Genomic DNA, 19,771 nt, shown 5'->3' with positions numbered 1-19,771 from the left:
TATATGTAAAATCATCAGAACAGTGACTGTTTACCACAGTAATTATTTCAACAAATTACAACAAAAGTAAGCTTAAATTCATAGACATAGTTACCGGTACTAGTAGTTTTACTTGACATAGTACAAAAATGGCCTAACAGTAATTATAAGCTGTCGAATAATCTAGAGTCGAAAGTTGGTACTTGTCTAATATAATATAATATAATATACATGTATAAGAAATAATCAATAAATAAAATATTCAGTGATACATCATTCATGACATTGCTGTTTCTCATCTTGATAGTTGCAGACATACATGTAGTACCTTCAGTAGTTGTAATGCTTAATTAAAAGACACTAAAAATGATAACAGTTAATGAGTTATGCAATTTTTGTAAAGTATTATGATTTTCAAAATTAGTATCAATAAAAAAAGACTTACATTTATGTTTTTCCCATATATGAAAAATTCAGTTACATTTGATGCAACTTCCCATTAAGATTTCAAATTACTAGGAGTGCTGCAATTATCCAGAACTTCATATCATATATATATATGTATATATATGAAATGACAGGAAACTATTATGTTTTAAAGTTGTAGTACTTGGCTTTCAAAAAGATCTTGACGACATGAGTCTAACGTGTGACATATATCACATCACCCATTTATAAAAGTGTCCCAGGCATTTCAAATTTTGGTGGTGAGCGTCCACATAAAAAATATTTGTCTCAAGATGTACAATATAAACAATCAATTAATTTTAACAAACAAGAGCAATGCCACTTGTACCTGAAATGTTGATACTAGTACTGGAAGCCACTTACACCAATAAGTCTGAACTTAACCAAATTATATGTTGAAAGATTCATTAAATGAGGTCAAGATCAGTTGAACCCTGCCAGACAGGCATGTACTTCTTACAATTATTCTGTACATTAAATATAGCTGATCTCTTGCTTTTAGCACATAAACATGTACATGATAAACAGACTTAAACTAAACATTGACCAATGAAAGTTGAAAATGAGGTCATATTCAACGAACCCTGATAGACAGAAATGTCACCCTAACAATCAATCCAAACACCAAATAAAGTTGACCTTTTTCTAATTATAGTATCTGAAACAACTGATCTGCGAAATGGACCTATACAGTATACATGAATATCTACATATGCATGAACCATAAAAATTATGTAAGGGTCATGATCAGACAAATCCTGCTAGATGGACATGCCCGGCCCATGTACATCCTTTAATCATACCATACACAGTAACATCAAACATAATTGTTGATCTATTGTTCAGCAACTTAACTGACCAGACAAAAATACATCTGAAAGCACTGTGAGAACTATCAGTAGTTTAGGATATTTTTATATTTAACGAATTTAATGGTACATGTAGGTATTGTTCATATCTACATGCAAAAATAATTATGGACCCCATAAACTAAAGAAACACTTTGAGATATAATACATGTACATTACATTTCATTACATATATTCAATACATGACTGAGAATAGTATGTACGTAGTACTACATGTAATTAGTGTAGGATATTGGGTCAAGTACATGTTGTTCATAATGTAATTACATACTATAAACTAAGTAAATGTGTGTTCTGTAAACAAATAAGATGTGTGAACTCAGGTGACACTTAAGGTGGCTCGGGACTATTCGACTGCGCATAATTTCACGCATGAATTACAAAAGTATTTGTCGTAAATTCGATTTAATTTTTTTTAATATTTTGATTGATTAGAAATGTCAAATCATTGTAGTTATGTAACTAATAGAATATTTTCGTTATTATCGGTATTTTTTAAAGGGTCAAAATGACAGTTCACCCATATTCACCATTTTCCCGCCAAAATTTGGGTTTTAAGGTAAAAATTTTTTTTTTCCTTATCGGTGACCTATGTTTTTTATTGGCTCATTCTTTGAAGCTGTATTCCAGCTTTTCATATAACAGTTTTGGATCAATTGTCATAGAACGTTTTTTTGATATTCCGAAAAAAATATGTCAACAACTCTATTTCCCCTATCATTTCATTGAAAAATGGCCCCTTTTACATACCTGTTTAAAAGTAAAATTTTGAGCTTAAATGGTCCGTGACCCCCTTATTTTTTTTTGACCAATTTGAATCATTTTCTTTAAAGAATAAAATAACCAAAAATACGACACTTCTGATAGAAACTTTGAATACGCCCGAGCCACCTTAACAACTGAAGGATTAAGTTTAAATTTACATGTTTTGTCTATGTATAAGTTTTTCATACAGAAGTTTAATAAGTAAAGCAATGCTTCTAAAATCAGCAAGTCTTGAACTGTTTGTAGGAGTCATGTGTAGCAAGAACTGGCAATTGGCAATATTGGAATGTACAAATGTACATCAGATGTAGACTGCAAAATGGTGTTCACCTCTACAAGAGACTTATTGGTACATTGTATCATTAGAATTGCAAGCTTGTAAAATTTTTATTTGGAAGACTTTTAGAGACCTTGCACTAATGTTTGACAGTTTTGGTTAATCTTCATATAAAATAGCAATGATTCCAAAGGCTTTGAAAAATCAATATAACACTTAAGCTTGGTCCAGTAAACTATTCTTCTTAAATGGACCAGACTCTTTTTTACAGGACATTTATATGTATACACATAATGATATGGACAAAATAAAAATTGTACTGGTCATTTGGTCCAGTTATGCATATTACTTTACTACACCAAACCAATTTTTACTGGCCTAATATTAGGGCCCTGCAGGGATCTTACTAAGGATTTTTTTAAGCGAGGGACTCATCATTTTTGGGGTCCAACAGTAAGAAGATGATAATTTATTGCAATATGAATTATTATTTTAGTCTCCATGATGACCTTATTATATACATTAATATAGGTATGAAATGACATTAAATTTAGATAACTTTTATCCTATTGCTATAAAATGATGATATGTGTGTTCAGTTAATACAACATTTTACAATCTTGACACATCTTTGTACTCACTAGTTTTGAAATTGGTGATTGCAGTATTCATGAACTCAACTTAGTGAGAACCCTGACAGTGGTTTGCTTGAGAGTTTGAAATGAAAGAAAAAGTCATACTGAAAAAGGCCTCACTTCAGTAATCTTTGGTGATTCAATGTTAGTCTGGTTGCAATCTTAAGTACAGATTGCTTAATAAATTATTGCAGTACTTAGTTTCATAACATTTGGTTGAGGCTAACTTATTAGAGAACAGTAACAAAACTTTCAGAAATTTTTTCATCAGGAAAGGGGCATAACTCCAGAACAGTTAAAGTGACGCCACCAAAATTAAAACTTGATCTGCAATTTGTGGTTATATTTAACATTGTGTTTAGTTTCATAACATTTGGTTGAGGCTAAATTATTAAAGAACAGTAACGAAAATTTCAACAATTTTTTCATCAGGAAAGGGGCATAACTCCAGAACAGTTAAAGTGACGCCACCAAAATTAAAACTTGATCTGCAATTTGTGGTTATAATTAGCATTGTGTTTAGTTTCATAACATTTGGTTGAGGCTAACTTTCAGCAATTTTTCCATTTGTAAAGGGGCATAACTCTAAATGTTAAATTGAAAAGTGATACTACCAAAATTCAAACTCGATCTGTCTTTCGTTTTGCATTTAAGTTTTATAGCATGTGGTTGAGGCAAACTTAGTTGAGTTAAAGAACAGAAACTTAAAGTTCAGCTATTTTTCCATTTGTAAAGGGTATGTATTAGTAAATGCTAAGTACATGTAGTATAAATGCTTGGTCCCTTGCTGTAAGTTCCCCCAAATAAGGTTGATTTCCATCTTGCACAAAAATGATTTAAGCCCTCAAAATCCTAGTTTAAACCCTGCCTAAGGTACATGTATATCTGATTTAACAAACCGATCTGTGAGCTATTACTCACTAATTATATCCCTCGCTTTAAGTTTTCAGTAATCAGGAAGTTAAAGAGAAATGAGTCTGAAAATGCATTACCCAGTAAAGCATGTTCATGTGAAATATGATCCATATCAGGAAGCTCTAGTCTTATTTGTACAACTACATGTATGTGAGAAAAAAGTGACAAAAAATATTTGACAAAAGTTACATAGATGCATATGGCATTGCCGCATATAAGTAGTACATGTAGTTACATGAACATCTGTGTTAGAATAATATATAAGTATTCTGTAAACAGGAAATTGATAAGCAATGAATCTGAAACTGTGTTGCATGGTAAAGCATGCTTACATACCAGATTTTAACCTACTGTGGGGGGGCATAAAAAGAAAATATTCAGAATAAAACGTTCTAGATTGCAAAGTTTAAAATTGCATTTCCACATGTATACATTTGTACATGTTACAAGCAAGAAACATGAATTTTCATTGAGACAATGCTAAGGGAGACACAATTTACTGCAGGACTGAGCTAACATGGACTTTCTGAAAACTTTTAATCTAATTTTGGAATAACAAATGAATAATGAGTAAGTTCCCTTGCTAGGAGGGGTACTGTTATAATGACCGATTTGCTGCACAGCAATTGTGAGAAGTAAATAGGTAAATGTAATTATGTGTAAGTTAATATGATTTTCCAGCTTCATAATCAAGTTTCAGTTCAAGTATATTGGAAGTAAACATACCATTTATAATTTCTAAATTCTAAAACAAGAGGATTCTGAATGACTGACAAAAATTCAATAACAAGAGGAGCAAACATCCTTTAAACAGATACATTTTGTGATTGTTCTCTTTTCATAGAGATGAAATAGTTCTACAGCTGAACAAGGGAAGTAACCTGCTTCACATTATTATTTTTCTGTTAAATTCATTTTTCCGAAATTAAGTTTCTGTTAACCTGGGTAAGGGCTTTTTTTGTCAGACAGAGCAATATTAACTCAATCAAAAGATACATGTTAAAAGAACCAGGTAATATTTAACCATTTCATCAATAATAATTTATATTGGAAGCACTTTTTATACTGTTGAAGTTTTCTCATACATGTAGACTATAAATGTACGTACATTATGTACATGTCTGACTTGCAAGTTTGTCAACCATCACTTCAGTTCAAACAAGCAAAATTTCCATCATTTGGGGACATTATTAAAAGTGCTTGTAGCATGAGGCCAGAACATGATTCAGAGGCAGATCATATTCAGCTGATTATCCAAAAGTGTTAAATTATTAGCCAGAAGACCAATTACACTGATTGACCTCACCCTTTGCTCAGTTCTTACTGTGATGCAATGACATACACAATGTACATGTGACTGTAAATTTCTGGAACAGAGCTTAAATTTGAAAGTAACCTACATGTATACATTGTATGAGGGTCATAATGGGGGTACCTTCATGAAGATTAATGGTTACAAATTCTTGCCAACTGACGTAAATGAGAATATTTGGGCATGAGGATAACACAAACACTTTCTTTAAAGACAAAAAATCGACTGATTTTGATGATTCGCAATAATTTTTTTTTTTTAAATTATGGAAACGATAATTATTTCAATAAGGATAATGGTAACAAATCACAGTAAAATATTTACCAATTTGACATTAACAGTGGCCAAATATGACAGTTTCACACCTGCCAGTAAAGAGCATAAACCTTATTTCTATTTGTCTACCATTACTGGATATCACAATTGCAAAGTTTCCTGTAAAATTTTGACTTCATAACCATGATAACAGAAAATATCTGACGCCACAATGGAAAAGTGATTGTTAAATGACAATAATATTTGAATCAGGGAAGATTCTAGGGTCAACCGACACAGATAACTAAATAACAATAAGGTGTATTCCTATCCACCTCTAGAGACTATACACCTTATCGCTATTTGTCCGCCATCACTGTATATATCACAAAAGTTCCCGTAATTTTTTTACGTCATATTAGAAAATATCTCACGCAACAATAGAAAAGTATTTGTTGTATAATGTCAAAAGTTCAAGCGGGACAGAATCTCGGCTCGAGCAGGGCAGATTTTTATATATCGATAATAAGGTATATATTCTTATTTGGTAAATCAGATACATCTTTTTTTAATGTCAATGATCTAGTAAAGTTTGCTTTGAGTGCTGTTACATCGATTTCTGATGCATTATAACAGTCTTCTTCTTAAATATGCCATTCGCTTTGACTTTTGTTCTGATATTCACTTTACCCATAAAAGGAGGATCATTTAGTGAATGACTTTTTTATGACCCTGTTGCTCTGTTTAGAAATCTGCTTCAGAAACAACTGTGCCTACATATATCAAGTCTTATAAACAAGAGGGACATTTGTTATGGCAGTAGGCAGATCTTTCAGAGTGTCATTTACCTGGTGTAGGGCTGTAAGACCATCAATATTCGAAGTGTTTATGTCGGCACCCTTTTTCAGAAGTTGCAAAACTTCATCACGGTCACCGCTTGAACAAGCAGCTAGGAACACACATCCATCTTGAAATTTAACTTTTCGAGGTTTCTCCTTTGGTAAATGTGAAGCTTTATTTGTCTCAGATTCTTCCCAACGTTTTAATTGATTAAATCGTCTATTTAGGGCACTGAGAGATTCGTCCGCCATGACAGCTGCAACACAAATTGCAAATCGCGGAAGTTCACGTCATTTCTCGTTTATGGAAAAGGGGGGTGTGCAGTAGCCTCAAACATGACAAGTCTCACAGTAAAGAAACATGCGTTTTGTTCAAGATTTTACGTCGCTTGTTCCAGATTGCAGTATTCATCTAGTGCAGAGAAAGTACAGGAACAAGGTTGCAGTTCAATTTCTAATATTATAAGTTCCTATTCAGACTGAATTCAAAAAATTATGTGAAGATTTTCAAAGACAAATACAAAAAATTGTTATTTCAATTTCTATTCATAATCAATTCTGTAAGACAGCCTCTACTCGATGTGGTTCTGAAGCACATTTGTAATGTAAAAGCATAAATAAAAAAATAATGTATAGATTATCTGGTTTTTGCTACGCATTGAGTCATAGATGAGGGGGGATGGTCTTTAGACTTTTATCAGGACTCCTGGATCGGGTGTGTTTAAGCTCATGATTTCGGAATTGATCATTTCAGGATCTGGAATCAGGTGTTATTAAGCTCGGGACTTTGGGATTGATCCCTTCAGGATCTGGGAATTCTTTTTCAAATGTCAGGACTTAAATTTCTTTAAATTCGGGACCTCAAGATTTCATGTTTTTAAGCTGGGGATTTAGGGATCCGGACCCCTCCATCCCCCCTCCCTCATTGATATTGTAAAATATCTGCCATGATCCACAATGTGATCTCTTTTTGTGTGTGAGCACAGCTAACGAACTGAAAAGCTTCACATTGTGTTGAGTGGCTGATAAATAACTTTATCTATAGAAAGAAAACTTGATTTATTTTTAAATCTGTTTATTGATCTATAAGGGGTCTTTTCCCCCCTCCCTAAGACAGTTTTATGCTTAACAAAAGAAAAACCTGATAATGTCTCCTAACACATTGTGACGTCACTGATATTAACTTCTAGTCATTGTGACCTTGCTGATAATGCCTGCTGTTGTCTCAATTTCAAAGCAGTTATACATGTACGAAAATTATGGAGGGATTGAGCAGGGTGATACAGGCGTAGGGATGATTAAAGAAATTATCTGCTCCTTTTTCAGTTTTGGGAAATTTTAGTTTAAACACATTGCCTAAATAGAGATATCAGTATTTGTTCGTCCTGGTTCATGCATATATATTTAGATATTTTCCCTTTAAGTATTAATCTATGATTGAAAAATCTAAATGATAATCAAACTAAAAAGCTGTATAGACAAACAAGAGAAAAGGAACAAAATAAAGACAAATGTAAAACAATGAAGCCAATCATAGCTCAAAAACAAGCAATTTATCAAAAAAAATTCCCATGTTTTATTCGCCAATTTTGAGATGGATATGTCTTTTTTTTAATATTTTCAAATAAATATCTACCTTAGTAAATAAAATCATAAAATTCCATTTAAAATTTTGTTTTTAAGTAAGGTGATAGTAGAGGGGCATTATGTTTTCTGGTCTGCGGGTCCGTTCGTTCGTCTGTCCATCTGTCTGTCCCGCTTCAGGTTAAAGTGTTTGGTCAAGGTAGTTTTTGATGAAGATAAAGTCCAATCAACTTGAAACTTATTACACATGTTCTCTCAGATGATATGATCTTTATAATTGCCAAATTAGATTTTTGACCCGAATTTCACGGTTCACTGAACATAGAAAATTATAGTGTAAGTGGGGCATCCATGTACTTTGGACACATTCTTGTTTTCAACATGTAACAGTAAACACACATACTTTTTTGTTTGGCCTTAGAGGCAATAGTAGTTTACAGATTATTACAGTCAGATATTAGATTTGGAAATACCCTCTTAAAGTCATGATAGTCAAAGATTGTTAGCAATTTTGATTAGTGAAACTTTATTAGAACTGGTTAAGAGAATGATTAGCCCCAATATTTGTTGGTTTCAAAATTACAATGAATAAAATTTATTATCTATTAAATTTATTTTCAGGACAGAAAGAAAACTTTAGACAGCTGAAGATTGTTGGTGTTCATGAGATTAAAGAGAGAATACAAAGGACCAGATTTCAACGAGTAGTATGTGAATTGTTTCTATATATTATATACCTGTATCAGGTTCACAGTGAGGGACCTATGTGGCTGAGTGGTCGAAATAGCTACTGTAATGACTAGCCAGTCAACACTGAGGTTGTGAGTTAGAACCTTGCTCGTGCAGATGCACTCGACAGTTTTCCTATCGAAGGTTATGGTTTTCTCAGGGCACTCCAGATTCTTCAACCAATAAAAACTGGCCGCCATGAAATGGCCAAAAAGCGATGCTTAAAAGTGGTGTTTAATAAACACCAAAAAACAAAAACTCTAAACAAACAGGTTCATAGTCAGAATGTCTCTGTCTTAAGATACTTGGTGTCATGTGACTCTTTTGAATCTTTTCACAAAAAAATATTACAATGAAGATTTATTTTAAGTTATTTTGAAATGTGCATGGCTTACAAGCAATTTTACTATTATTTTTTTTTGTAAATAGAACAACTGACGCTCAGACAATAATAACAAACTTTTCAACTTGAATATGTTATAGATATAATCAAACATTGCTACCATTATAACAATTACCAATACTCCTTTTAAAGTCTAATTCTACATGGTTCATTAATGTACTCTATGGGAAAATATAGAAAAATTCTGAATTTCATTTCATTATCGAAAAAAACACAACCAAGAACAGGAAGGAAAAAGCATAAAAAAGACCAACATGTAACCAGAAAAAACTACCATGATATAGTCTTTCTAGCATGTATGCTACTTATTAGCCTCCATTTATATATAATGTAAGGAAAATCACAAAAAGAAAAAATATTAACGAATAGTTGTAATTCCGTCATTAGCATAACAGTTAAACTGGTTTTTTTTTAAATGAATAAATGGTGAGTTGGTTTTTGAAAGCAAACCCTACTTCTCAGATGTAAACAAAAAAACATCAACATTTGATTTTTAATATCAATTAAAAAAACAACGCACATTTCTAAGTTTCAATTTACTCTATGCACATATGTGTCCCTCAGTTATAGTTGTTTATTATTTTGCAGAGACAACCACCCAGGCACCTAAAAATGAAAGTTGACCAGGACTGGACAAATGTATGGCCAACAGCTCACTCATTCAAATGGTCTGTTGTTCCCTTTCCTGTCAGACAGGGACATGTTAAAGTAAGTGTAACATTATACATGTATATATATATATATATACATTTATATGTATTATATGTCTTCCATTATAGACTAGATAAAATCTGTACATTGTACTTCATATATCACTTGAACACACCCGCGAAATAGCGGGCATTTAGCGCTTGGTTGAAAGTATGTAAACTGTTGTAGGGAGAATATTTGAAAAAGATTTTATATCTGGAGAATTTCAGAAAAGGTATCAAAATTATCGTTTTTTTTCTAATAAAATAACCCAAACTGAAAAGTCATAAGAATAGTTGACAAATTCTACTATGTAAGGTACCTATAGAACACAGAGGCATGATGATTAATTTATTGTGGAAGGAAGAGAAGCGACACACAAAATGAGGTCTTCTCGTTTAATATTATAGATTACTGAGAATTCAGTGTAAAAAAAAAGATGTTTAGTGCATCCTAACCCAGAAGATAGAGAGTGATATTTTTGCTTATTTCTGTCCCAGTTTTATCGTTTTTTATGAAGCCTACAACAAAACAGAAAGACGTGGGACATAACATACATTTTTGTATTATTTGTCATTATATTCTCTTAACCATATCATCTATACAGCCATCATGATTTGTATACCATATGGTCAGCTATAAAAGACCCCAACATGAAAAATATGAATACAATCACTGTAAAATAAAAATAAGGGGAGGTATACCAATGCATGGGTATTAAATTTGTTGGTTTTAAGGATTTTTAGCATGTATATACATACAACAGTTGCATGCAAGTGAATACCTACTATGAATTCTATTAACCAAATATTTACAGAATTTAGCTGAGAATGAAGGTATGATACCTGAGAAGTATGGAAACTTGGAGTTGATGAAGATACCTAATTTTCTACATTTAACACCTATCCACATAAAAAAACAGTGTCAAGCTTTGAAAGGTAGGAATAGATCAAAGGAATGACAGAAACACCCAAGTTTAATCCACTAAAAATATGAAAAGATGTATTCTGTCTAAAATTACATGCATCCTGGACTCATCAAAATCTTTTTGGACTCACCATTTTAAGTAAAGATACATATATATATAAATGAATATGCAATATCTAAAAATTTGATTTCTTTGTACTATTCATGATAGAGTTTGTCTCTGACTTGCTGATTTTGATTTAATCCATGTACTCTTTCTTTCATGCATCAAGAACACCCAAGGGTGACTGGGGAATAGAAATATGGTCACTTGGTCTTCTCCCGACCGGCAGAAAAACGCTTGCTGAAGTGGGGCGTCCTTTGACTGTGCGGGGTGTATTAAGTTCGCAGTCACGTCCGGTCAGAATGGGGACGTTATATCTGATGTCTTGTGTAGGGAGAGTGCCACGCTCTTTGCACGTTAAGAACCATTGCAACAACTCTTTGAGGGTCTGTAGGTGGCCTGTTGCAAGGCAAAATTTCTGTCCCTATCCAAAATGCACTCGTTTTCCAGTGGCAGTCCAAATTTCTCCAACCATCATCCCAAATGGCCTCTGTGAAGACAAGACCTACCTATTGTATTTATTGTGAACTTGTTCTTGTCCTGAATATGCATGAAATATTTGCCACTGGACGTTAAGCAACCAACAATCAATCAATCATGCATCAAAAACTTTGTCTCTATATGATACACCATTTTTATTAAATCTTGTAAAACATCATCAAACATACAGTTATTTCAAAATGTATAATACATTGTAGACAATACTGTTAATTGCGTCCTTATCCACAATAATGCCAGCTTGCAACAAAATAAAATATAAAAGTTATAAGTGAAAATAACTAGCAACAAAATTAGATATAAAAGATATGAGTGAAATGAAGAATTGACACATCTGATAAATCTATAAGTTGAAAGCATAGATGGTCCTTTCAATCAAAACAACCAGTTATGTAGCTTTGACAAAAAATACACTTTTCCATTCCAGAATTATGTACACCTTGGCCAGAGGGTCTAGAAGGAAATGAGATTAACAGGCTTTTTCCATTAGAATCTCAAACAAATGACTACTGTTTTGCAAGTAATAATATCAGGGATCCTAGAGCTAGGAATGTCACAGTTAAGGTAATTAGATATGATACTTTAGAGCAAGGAATGTCACAGTTAATAAAGACTTTTAAGGGTCCTAGTTCTGGCATTGTTATAGTGGATGTAACACCATACAAAATTCTATACCTAGGTGTATCACAGTTAAAGTTGCATAAGGAATCTAAGAGCTTGTTCTTATTTAAAGCATTTCTGTACTAAAATTGTTGCTATTAATAAATAACAAAAATCTAGGTATAAATTTAGTTAAAATCAGTAGCTTCTTTTTCTTTTTGCAAACAATATTTAATATTATAATAATCAAAGATATGATTAAACAACAATATTCAAATTTTTCATTTCACAAAATGTCCAATACACATTAATGAACTAAAACTAAACTAAATATTATTATCATACATTGATTTGTGACAATAAAAGGCAAACTGACTGACTACTGCAGTTTCTGTTTGCAACTTTGATAAACTGACAACCACATTAATATATTTATATTGTATGACTGAACCCCCAACTTTTTTACCTACAAGGTATTTCACATGCATATATAACTGATATATTTATATCGAGAACAAAAACCTGTTATACATTTACTTTAACCAATTTGAACATATAAATAATATAACTATTGTAAAAGGAAAACCCCAAGACTCAAACATAAAATATACAAATTTATAAAAAAAAATTAAAAGATGTATCATAAGTAGTCTGAGTTATCTCCCTTTGATTTTAGTTAGTATTCACATCAAATAAATGTACAAGTTACAAAATATTTCCATGATCACAAATTTATCCACAGTTTTTGTCATGTTTAATGTAGAAAAAGTTTTGACATCCATGATAAAAGATAAAAGAGCAAAATATATGGTAACATCAAAAATATGCAACTAGGCCATTTAATAGACATAAATTATTTGTCTTTTTTATACTTCAGTTTTCTCAAAATGACATCAAAATGATTTAGAGCAAACTAATTTACAAAGCTGGTGACATTTTTTTCTCAAAAATCTTTAAATGAATGATACAAAGTGAGGCATATTCTAACATTGTAAGAATTAAATATATCTTTATGTAGTCAGTCTGATGTATTATTAACATGGCTGAACAGTGTACTTGTTATGACAAGTTAAAGTTTACATGAAATATGAATTTAATGGAACATTTTTGTGTTTTGTTTCAGTTTAATGTAGGAAATTTGAAGTTAACCAAAGCAGCCAAAAGGAAGTTTCTTCATTTAGTTGGAGATCGTTATGACAGTGTCAACAATGAAGTTACTCTTACATCTGATAGGTTTGATATTGTCTTTTCCTACACCCCTCTCCAACATGATATACCTTTATAAAAAAAGAATATGTGGTATGAATGCCAATTAGACAACTCTTCACAAGAGACCAAATGACAGAAATTAACAACTATAGGTCACGGTACAGCAAAGCCAATACTGCATAGTAAGCTATAAAAGGCCCTAAAATGACAAATGAACAACAATTCAAACTAGAAAACTAATGGCCCCATTCATGTACAAAAAATGAACGAAAAACAAATATGTAACACATCAACAAACAACCACCATTGAATTACAGGCTCCTGACTTGGGACAGGCACATTCATACAGAATGTGGCAGGGTTAAACATGTTAGCGGGATCCCAATCTCCCCGAACCTTGGAAAATTTTAACAGTACAACATTAGAACGAACTATAAAAATCAGTTGAAAAAGGATTAACTCATCAGATGGATACAAATAGAAATACATCTCTAACAAAAACACGATGGACGGATATGTCCACTATTCCTCAATACGTATATGTTGCATATTTTCATGCAACTACAAAACAGTGCTTATTTACTGTATATTAGGTTAGAAGCCTTATATTGATGATTTATATCGTGTCACACATCTTCAGATTTGTTATTGATTTAAAACCTTCTTGATACTAACATGTTTCAACAACTAGGGATCATAGCTATTGTTACTTTCTTATGTCTATCTCCATACTATTTGTTCTATATGCAAAGAGAGAAGGGAGTATTTAAAATTACTGAGCACAAGCTCACAATATCAATTGGTTTTCTTAACTGTTTTATAAAAAAATATATCAAGGAATTGTACTTGTATATTTGTATATATTTATAAAAATGAAATAAGGTTTTAAAAAAAGACTATTTGTATGAAAAATATAAGAAAAATGGAAATAAAACATAAGATAACTGTTCTAAAGTTTAGCAAAACATTACATAAGATAATATCTCAAAATTAATTTGAAAAAAATGTAGGCGTTGAGAATATATAAAATTAATTGAAAGAATAAATATAAAAAAGATTCATTTGTTTCTAAATCTAAGACCACTTAATTTTCCTGTTGTCTATTAACAATTGATATGTATTTCAATTTCAGGTGTCCACTAAAAGCACAGAACTTTGACTATATAATGTATCTAATCACAGTATTATATCATGAATCATTGGTAAGCTGTATAAATTACATAAGACATACAACATCCAACAATAATCATACATAGAATGATCAGAAAAAGCAAAAAAATTTCACATAAATATATGTTAGGCCTAAATTAAAATATTGTTTGTTTGCCCTTTTCGGAACCTATGTTTTGAAACAGGGTAGGTAGGTAAGTAAAATATTTTATTTTTCTTCCCAAAAAATAAGTTAGCTCGATACATTTTTTGTCATGGGTAGGCAGGTAGGTATAATGTTTTATTTTATAGAAACAAAATCTGCATCATGTCATTTCTGTTTGTATTGCTTTTGTTTAAGTATGCTTTTGCTAATAAGTTTCTGGGACTATTAGTATAATAGTCCCAGGAAGTTTTGAAAAAAAATATGTAGAATGTGAAGTTAATTCATATGCACTACTATTTTGTTTTCAAATATCAAAATATAGGGCTATGGGGCATATTTTCAACGTTTATATGCCTGGAACTTTTACGAGTTTTAACTTACTCTAATATTCTGTACTACGTACCTTGTACGCTTACCTTGAGCTACAGGTTTTCTGTAAGAGATAACTTTATCCTGGTAAAATACGTCTGGGCCGACATACATTATTAGTAGAAAAATATCCCTAGAGTGATTAAATTTTCGTGTGTCTGTGTTTCCAATAAAAATGCTACAAGACTTGAAACTCAATGTCACATATTTTACATCGCATTTATAAATGATCTGTATGTAAAAACTTGGCGATTTTACTGCCAAATATTGTCCACTTTACAGACCTTTGGTTTATGTCAGATATAAATAATATGTCAATGCTGGTGGAAGGCATCGTTAACATAATCATCCTGATCTACGGTCTTTGAAGGCCATCCCTTCATAGGATCTGGGAACAGTATATCTAACAATGTTCCTGATAGGATACAACATCAGTTTACAAAATATTTTGTACACATGTTGATAATTTTGTATTGGACAAACTTTTTTTGAATGAACCCTGCTCTTCAAGTAAAAAGACACAGAGTAACGATCGTCATATCATGATTTCAAAGCTTTCAACATCGATTTCAAAAAATGCTTTGGAACTCTAAATGCAAGTGTTCATGTCAAACGCTCAAGTGATACCAAACGGACTAGACCTTATACGGGAAAGATTAAAAACCGAGGATCCCGGTAAAAAAGTTTTGAGCGGGTAATACAAATATAAGATTTTTGGTAGGAACAAAAAAATAGTAAAAATAAAATCTTGCTGGTAAATACAAATAAAAGATTTTCAGGCAGAATGAATTTAAAGGGTCGGTCGGTAAAGGGCAAACAAACAATATTTTAATTTAAGCCTGATTATTAGAAGTTGATGAAAGAATATCTTCCTCATTGTCATTGTGAAATCAATAAGTCTGAGACATTTACTGTCATATAATAAAAAATGATTGAAAAGGAAATACAAATGTAATGTCAGCCATGTAGTTGAGAGGAGAAATAAAGAACTGAAGAAGGCCAATGGCCGAAACGTCTTGAAAAATTGGTTTATTTATACAATCATATAATATTTTACAAAAGAGCTTTGTCTGCAACATGACCAATCAATACTGGGCATTCATTATTTTTCATGAGATACCTACTTTTTAAATTATTTTATTAGAAAAAGTGGACCACAAATTTACATTTTCATTAAAGTTTTTCGTTAGGTTTGTAAGCAGACTTAAGAAAAACCATGAAATCAAATATCATTGAAAACCCAATTTTTTCAGATCCATGAAAATTGGATCCTACAAAAAAGTAGTCAGTAGAAAAAATTACAAAGGTATCTTTTGGCTCTATGAAGAGGAAAAGTAAAAAAGTAAATGCATTAAATATAATCCTTCATTCAGAATACAGTCAAAAAGCTAAATTCAACCTACATTTTTTTTCTTTTTCTTTTTTATTATTTTGTTATTAAATGCTTTTCCTATGCTTATCTTTTCAAATATTCCAACTTTCATCAGTGGAATTTGATGTAAATGTATGAATGAAAATTTTAGAAAAATATCATTTGTAAATTTCAGGTTAAAGAAGCGTGGGAAGATGAAATAACATTAGAGGATATGTCTAAAATTCCATGGAAATTGTCTTCATCCAGGAAGAACCTTGTGAAGATGTTAGCAGCTACCAATAACATAAATATAAAGGTATGCCATAGCTTTTACTAGTACATGTAACAGCTTTTAAGATCAGAACTTCTGTATAAAAATGAAGTTGTTATTAGAGGTCACCACATTGTGTATCTCACATATTCAATTCAATGGCAATTATTTACCTGCTATTTTGATAGATTTATAGAATATTGATGCTAAGAAAACTTCAAAAAACTATTTACTGTTCCAAAGGGGAGGAAGTAAACAAAAATAGTATTTGTTATACAGATAGACAGGAGTCGAAATTAGCACTGGTCTGGTGGTCTGAGACCAGTAGATTTTGTCAGCTGGTGGTCCGATGGACCAGTAGCAATTTGTCGATAAAAATCTCTGAATGCAACGCAATCTGGTTTGTTTATAAAAACAAATTACCAGCGAAATCAATTACACGGTACTGGGGGTACTAAGTATTACAATTGATCAAGTTAATTAATATCGCGGGTTAATGTTCTTCTGACTCCTTCACAACAACACAAATGAATGTAATTTTTGCAGGACCAGTAGATTTAGAGCCGGACCAGTAGATTATTCAGTCTTATTGTTCGTCTGGCCCAAACTTAAAAAAGCTTTAATACCACCTCTGCAGATAGCTTAGGAAAAATAGTGTTATTTTATATTTGCAAGTAGGGTCTTGCTACTCACTGTTCTGGTATAAAATTTAGACAGAGCTTATCAGTCTAACAAGACATATTTATATGCATGGAGTTACTGGTCATGATACTATATAAAATGGTAGAAAATAACATTTAAATAATTGTGCCTCAGTTTGATACTGATAAAGCAATATAATATTCTCTATTAATTCAGTCCTACTTACAGAAATGTATTAATTTTTTCATGTATCAAATATTCTAATTAGCTGTGATATAGAAGTGTATTTATTAAGATATGCATCCTTTTGCTCAATGTACTGACAGATGTCATTTCATACAAATGCATAAATGACATTATATAAGTTTGTATTATAATTTGAATCGTCTGTATTACTCTTTTACAAATTGTGACAGTGGCAGATCCAGAAATTTTCATAAGTGGGGACCCACTCACTGCCTAAGAGGGGAACCACTCCTGTCATGCTTCATTGATTCCCTATATAAACAACGAAATTTTTCCAAGAAAAGGGGGGGTTTGGGCCCCCTCTAAATACGCCTCTGTGTGATTATCTTCTGTTCACTTTGCCTTTCTTCCTTCATCTGATGCACGACTTTCCTGTCTTCTACTGATCAGCCTCCTTTTTCTGTTTTCTGTAAGGTTAAGAATAGAGCAAAGTATGTACTCCTCATGCCATTTTTATGCCCCACCTACTATAGTAGAGGAGCATTATGTTTTCTTGTCTGTGTGTCTGTTCGTCCGTCTGTCCGTCCGTATGAAGTTGAAGTCCTATCAACTTGAAACTTAGTACACATGTTCCTTGTGATATGATCTTTATAATTTTAAGGCCAAATAAGAGTTTTTACCCCAATTTCACGGTCCACTGAACATAGAAAATGATAGTGCGAGTGGGGCATCCGTGTACTGGGGACACATTCTTGTTTTATGACTAAAATGTGAAAGTGGAAAAATTGTCTAACCTCATAATTTTTTTTGGTTGGTTACAATGGTAAACTCACATTTGATGTCTTTTCAGCAGCACACGAGGTAGTTAAGGATAAACTTAACAATAATGCAGTCAAATTTTTCATTTTATTGCATTTTAATTTGTCCATAAAATCTTTATTCTTTCCATAATCAGCTTTCAAAAAGGAGAAAAAAAACCAAAATAATTGAAAGAAACTGAAGGAAATATACTTACCAGTGGTCTTACATTACAAAAAGTAAAGTTATTTATTTTTTATTTTAAGTTCTTTTGCCTGATTTTTATAAGAAGACATTTATCTAATCATTGTATTGTATAAGCTATTTGATTATTTTCCATATAATTGTATTGCTGGATTTTTATCTCTTTCTTTCCTTTATAGAATGAGAATTTAACAGAAGAAGATCAAGAGAAGTTAAAACAGTTGGACAGTGAAATTGATGAAAAATACAAAACATACAAATCTACTGTCTTAAACCTAGTGAACCAAGGAGAAACAGAGACAAACATTGAAAATTATAAAAACTCGGTTCTAGAATTGATGAATTTACCAAAATTTGAAGTCCATTAAAAATAAAGATATCAATATTTCATGGTTGTTAGAGAGACATTAATTTTCTCACTGTCCAAATCACAGAGTAAAAATATTTTAAAACTTTAGATTATCATAAGAAATTAATCAAAGAGATGTGAGAAACCAAAAAAAAAATATATTGTTATTTTAGTTATTGTTGAACCTCCTCACTTCTCTAGTGAAAACTGTTTTTAAGAGATGATCCCAAGCCTGGTCAATACAAAAACCTTAAAAATTGGTATTTGCTGCTTCTCTATTGTGCAAACCTGCTTTTTTGAGGCAAGAGGAAATACTAGTCGGCTTGGAGTAAGAATAACTGGTCAGATTTTGTAGATATGTTTTCCTGTGGACTGTGAACTAGCATTTTTGCAAATGGGCTCTGTGTAATGTTTTAGTACAAAGCCTGTCTCAGTTTTTATTATACGACTGCAAAAATTTTAATTTTTTGGTCGTACATTGCTATCACGTTGGCGTCGTCGTCGTCCTGCGTCGTCTTGCATCGATGTCGTCCGAATACTTTAAGTTTTCGCACTCTAACTTTGGTAAAAGTGAATAGAAATCAATGAAATTTTAACACAAGGTTTATGACCACCAAAGGAAGGTTGGGATTGATTTTTGGAGTTATGGTCCCAACATTTTAGGAATTAAGGGCCAAAAAGGGCCCAAATAAGCATTTTCTTGGTTTTCGCACTATAACTTTAGTTTTTAAAAGTGAATAGAAATCTATGAAATTTTGACACAAGGTTTATGACCACAAAAGGACGGTTGGGATTGTCTTTGGGAGTTTTGGTTCCAACAGTTTAGGAATTAAGGGCCAAAACAGGGCCCAAATAAGCATTATTCTTGGTTTTCGCACATTAACTTTAGTATAAGTAAATAGAAATCAATGAAATTTAAACACAAGGTTTATGACCACAAAAGGAAGGTTGGGATTGATTTTTTGGAGTTGAGGTCACAACAGTTTATGAATTAGGGGCCAAAAAGGGGCCCAAATAAGCATTATTTTTGGTTTAGATCGGCTTCATCAGGACAAAGTATACAAAATTAGAACCCCTGAAGTACAAAAAAACGGTATCATGTATGTGACGTCATAATTGTCCATTGTTGACGTTGCTATGGGATACTCTATCATTATGTAATGTTGAACAGAAAATGAATCAAACATAGTATAATGCAAATGAAGTTACTAAATTTAGAGTTAATC

General features: G+C 32.0%; 2 protein-coding genes across 51 annotated transcripts in view; one reads left to right on the top strand and one right to left on the bottom strand.

The window, feature by feature from the left end:
• The window catches only part of LOC139490791 (protein phosphatase 1 regulatory subunit 12A-like), an 80,316-nt gene extending 73,720 nt beyond the window's left edge, over window positions 1-6,596 (bottom strand). For 42 of the 50 annotated variants that reach the window (XM_071277778.1, XM_071277795.1, XM_071277781.1 and 39 more), the window contains exon 1: window positions 6,324-6,586. In XM_071277778.1, coding sequence (XP_071133879.1) covers window positions 6,324-6,566 — 243 coding nt within the window. In that variant the 5' untranslated portion in view covers window positions 6,567-6,586. Of the gene's footprint in view, window positions 1-6,323 lie in introns of all 50 variants that reach the window. The other 8 variants (XM_071277797.1, XM_071277803.1, XM_071277800.1 and 5 more) reach the window with 2 other exon arrangements.
• A 5-nt stretch (window positions 6,597-6,601) lies between these two features.
• LOC139490798 (small ribosomal subunit protein mS35-like) lies at window positions 6,602-18,584 on the top strand. Its single transcript, XM_071277841.1, has 9 exons — window positions 6,602-6,753; window positions 8,520-8,605; window positions 9,619-9,738; window positions 10,538-10,658; window positions 11,676-11,812; window positions 12,972-13,081; window positions 14,190-14,259; window positions 16,289-16,411; window positions 18,376-18,584. The coding sequence occupies exons 1-9, from the start codon at window positions 6,651-6,653 to the stop codon at window positions 18,562-18,564; spliced, it is 1,059 nt and encodes a 352-aa protein (XP_071133942.1). The 5' UTR covers window positions 6,602-6,650; the 3' UTR covers window positions 18,565-18,584.
• Window positions 18,585-19,771: the final 1,187 nt, after the last annotated feature.

The sequence above is a fragment of the Mytilus edulis genome, chromosome 10, assembly GCF_963676685.1.
Source record: "Mytilus edulis chromosome 10, xbMytEdul2.2, whole genome shotgun sequence".
NCBI classification, from domain to species: Eukaryota; Metazoa; Mollusca; class Bivalvia; order Mytilida; family Mytilidae; genus Mytilus; species Mytilus edulis.
This window is presented reverse-complemented; position numbering and strand designations above follow the sequence as displayed.

Bases quoted from the DNA above. Each gene is read 5' to 3' on its own strand.
- LOC139490798 (XM_071277841.1), top strand. From the start codon at position 6,651: ATGACAAGTCTCACAGTAAAGAAACATGCGTTTTGTTCAAGATTTTAC. The intron at 13,082-14,189 runs GTTTGATATTGT...TTTCAATTTCAG, and splicing joins GTTACTCTTACATCTGATAG to GTGTCCACTAAAAGCACAGA. The intron at 16,412-18,375 runs GTATGCCATAGC...TTTCCTTTATAG, and splicing joins CCAATAACATAAATATAAAG to AATGAGAATTTAACAGAAGA.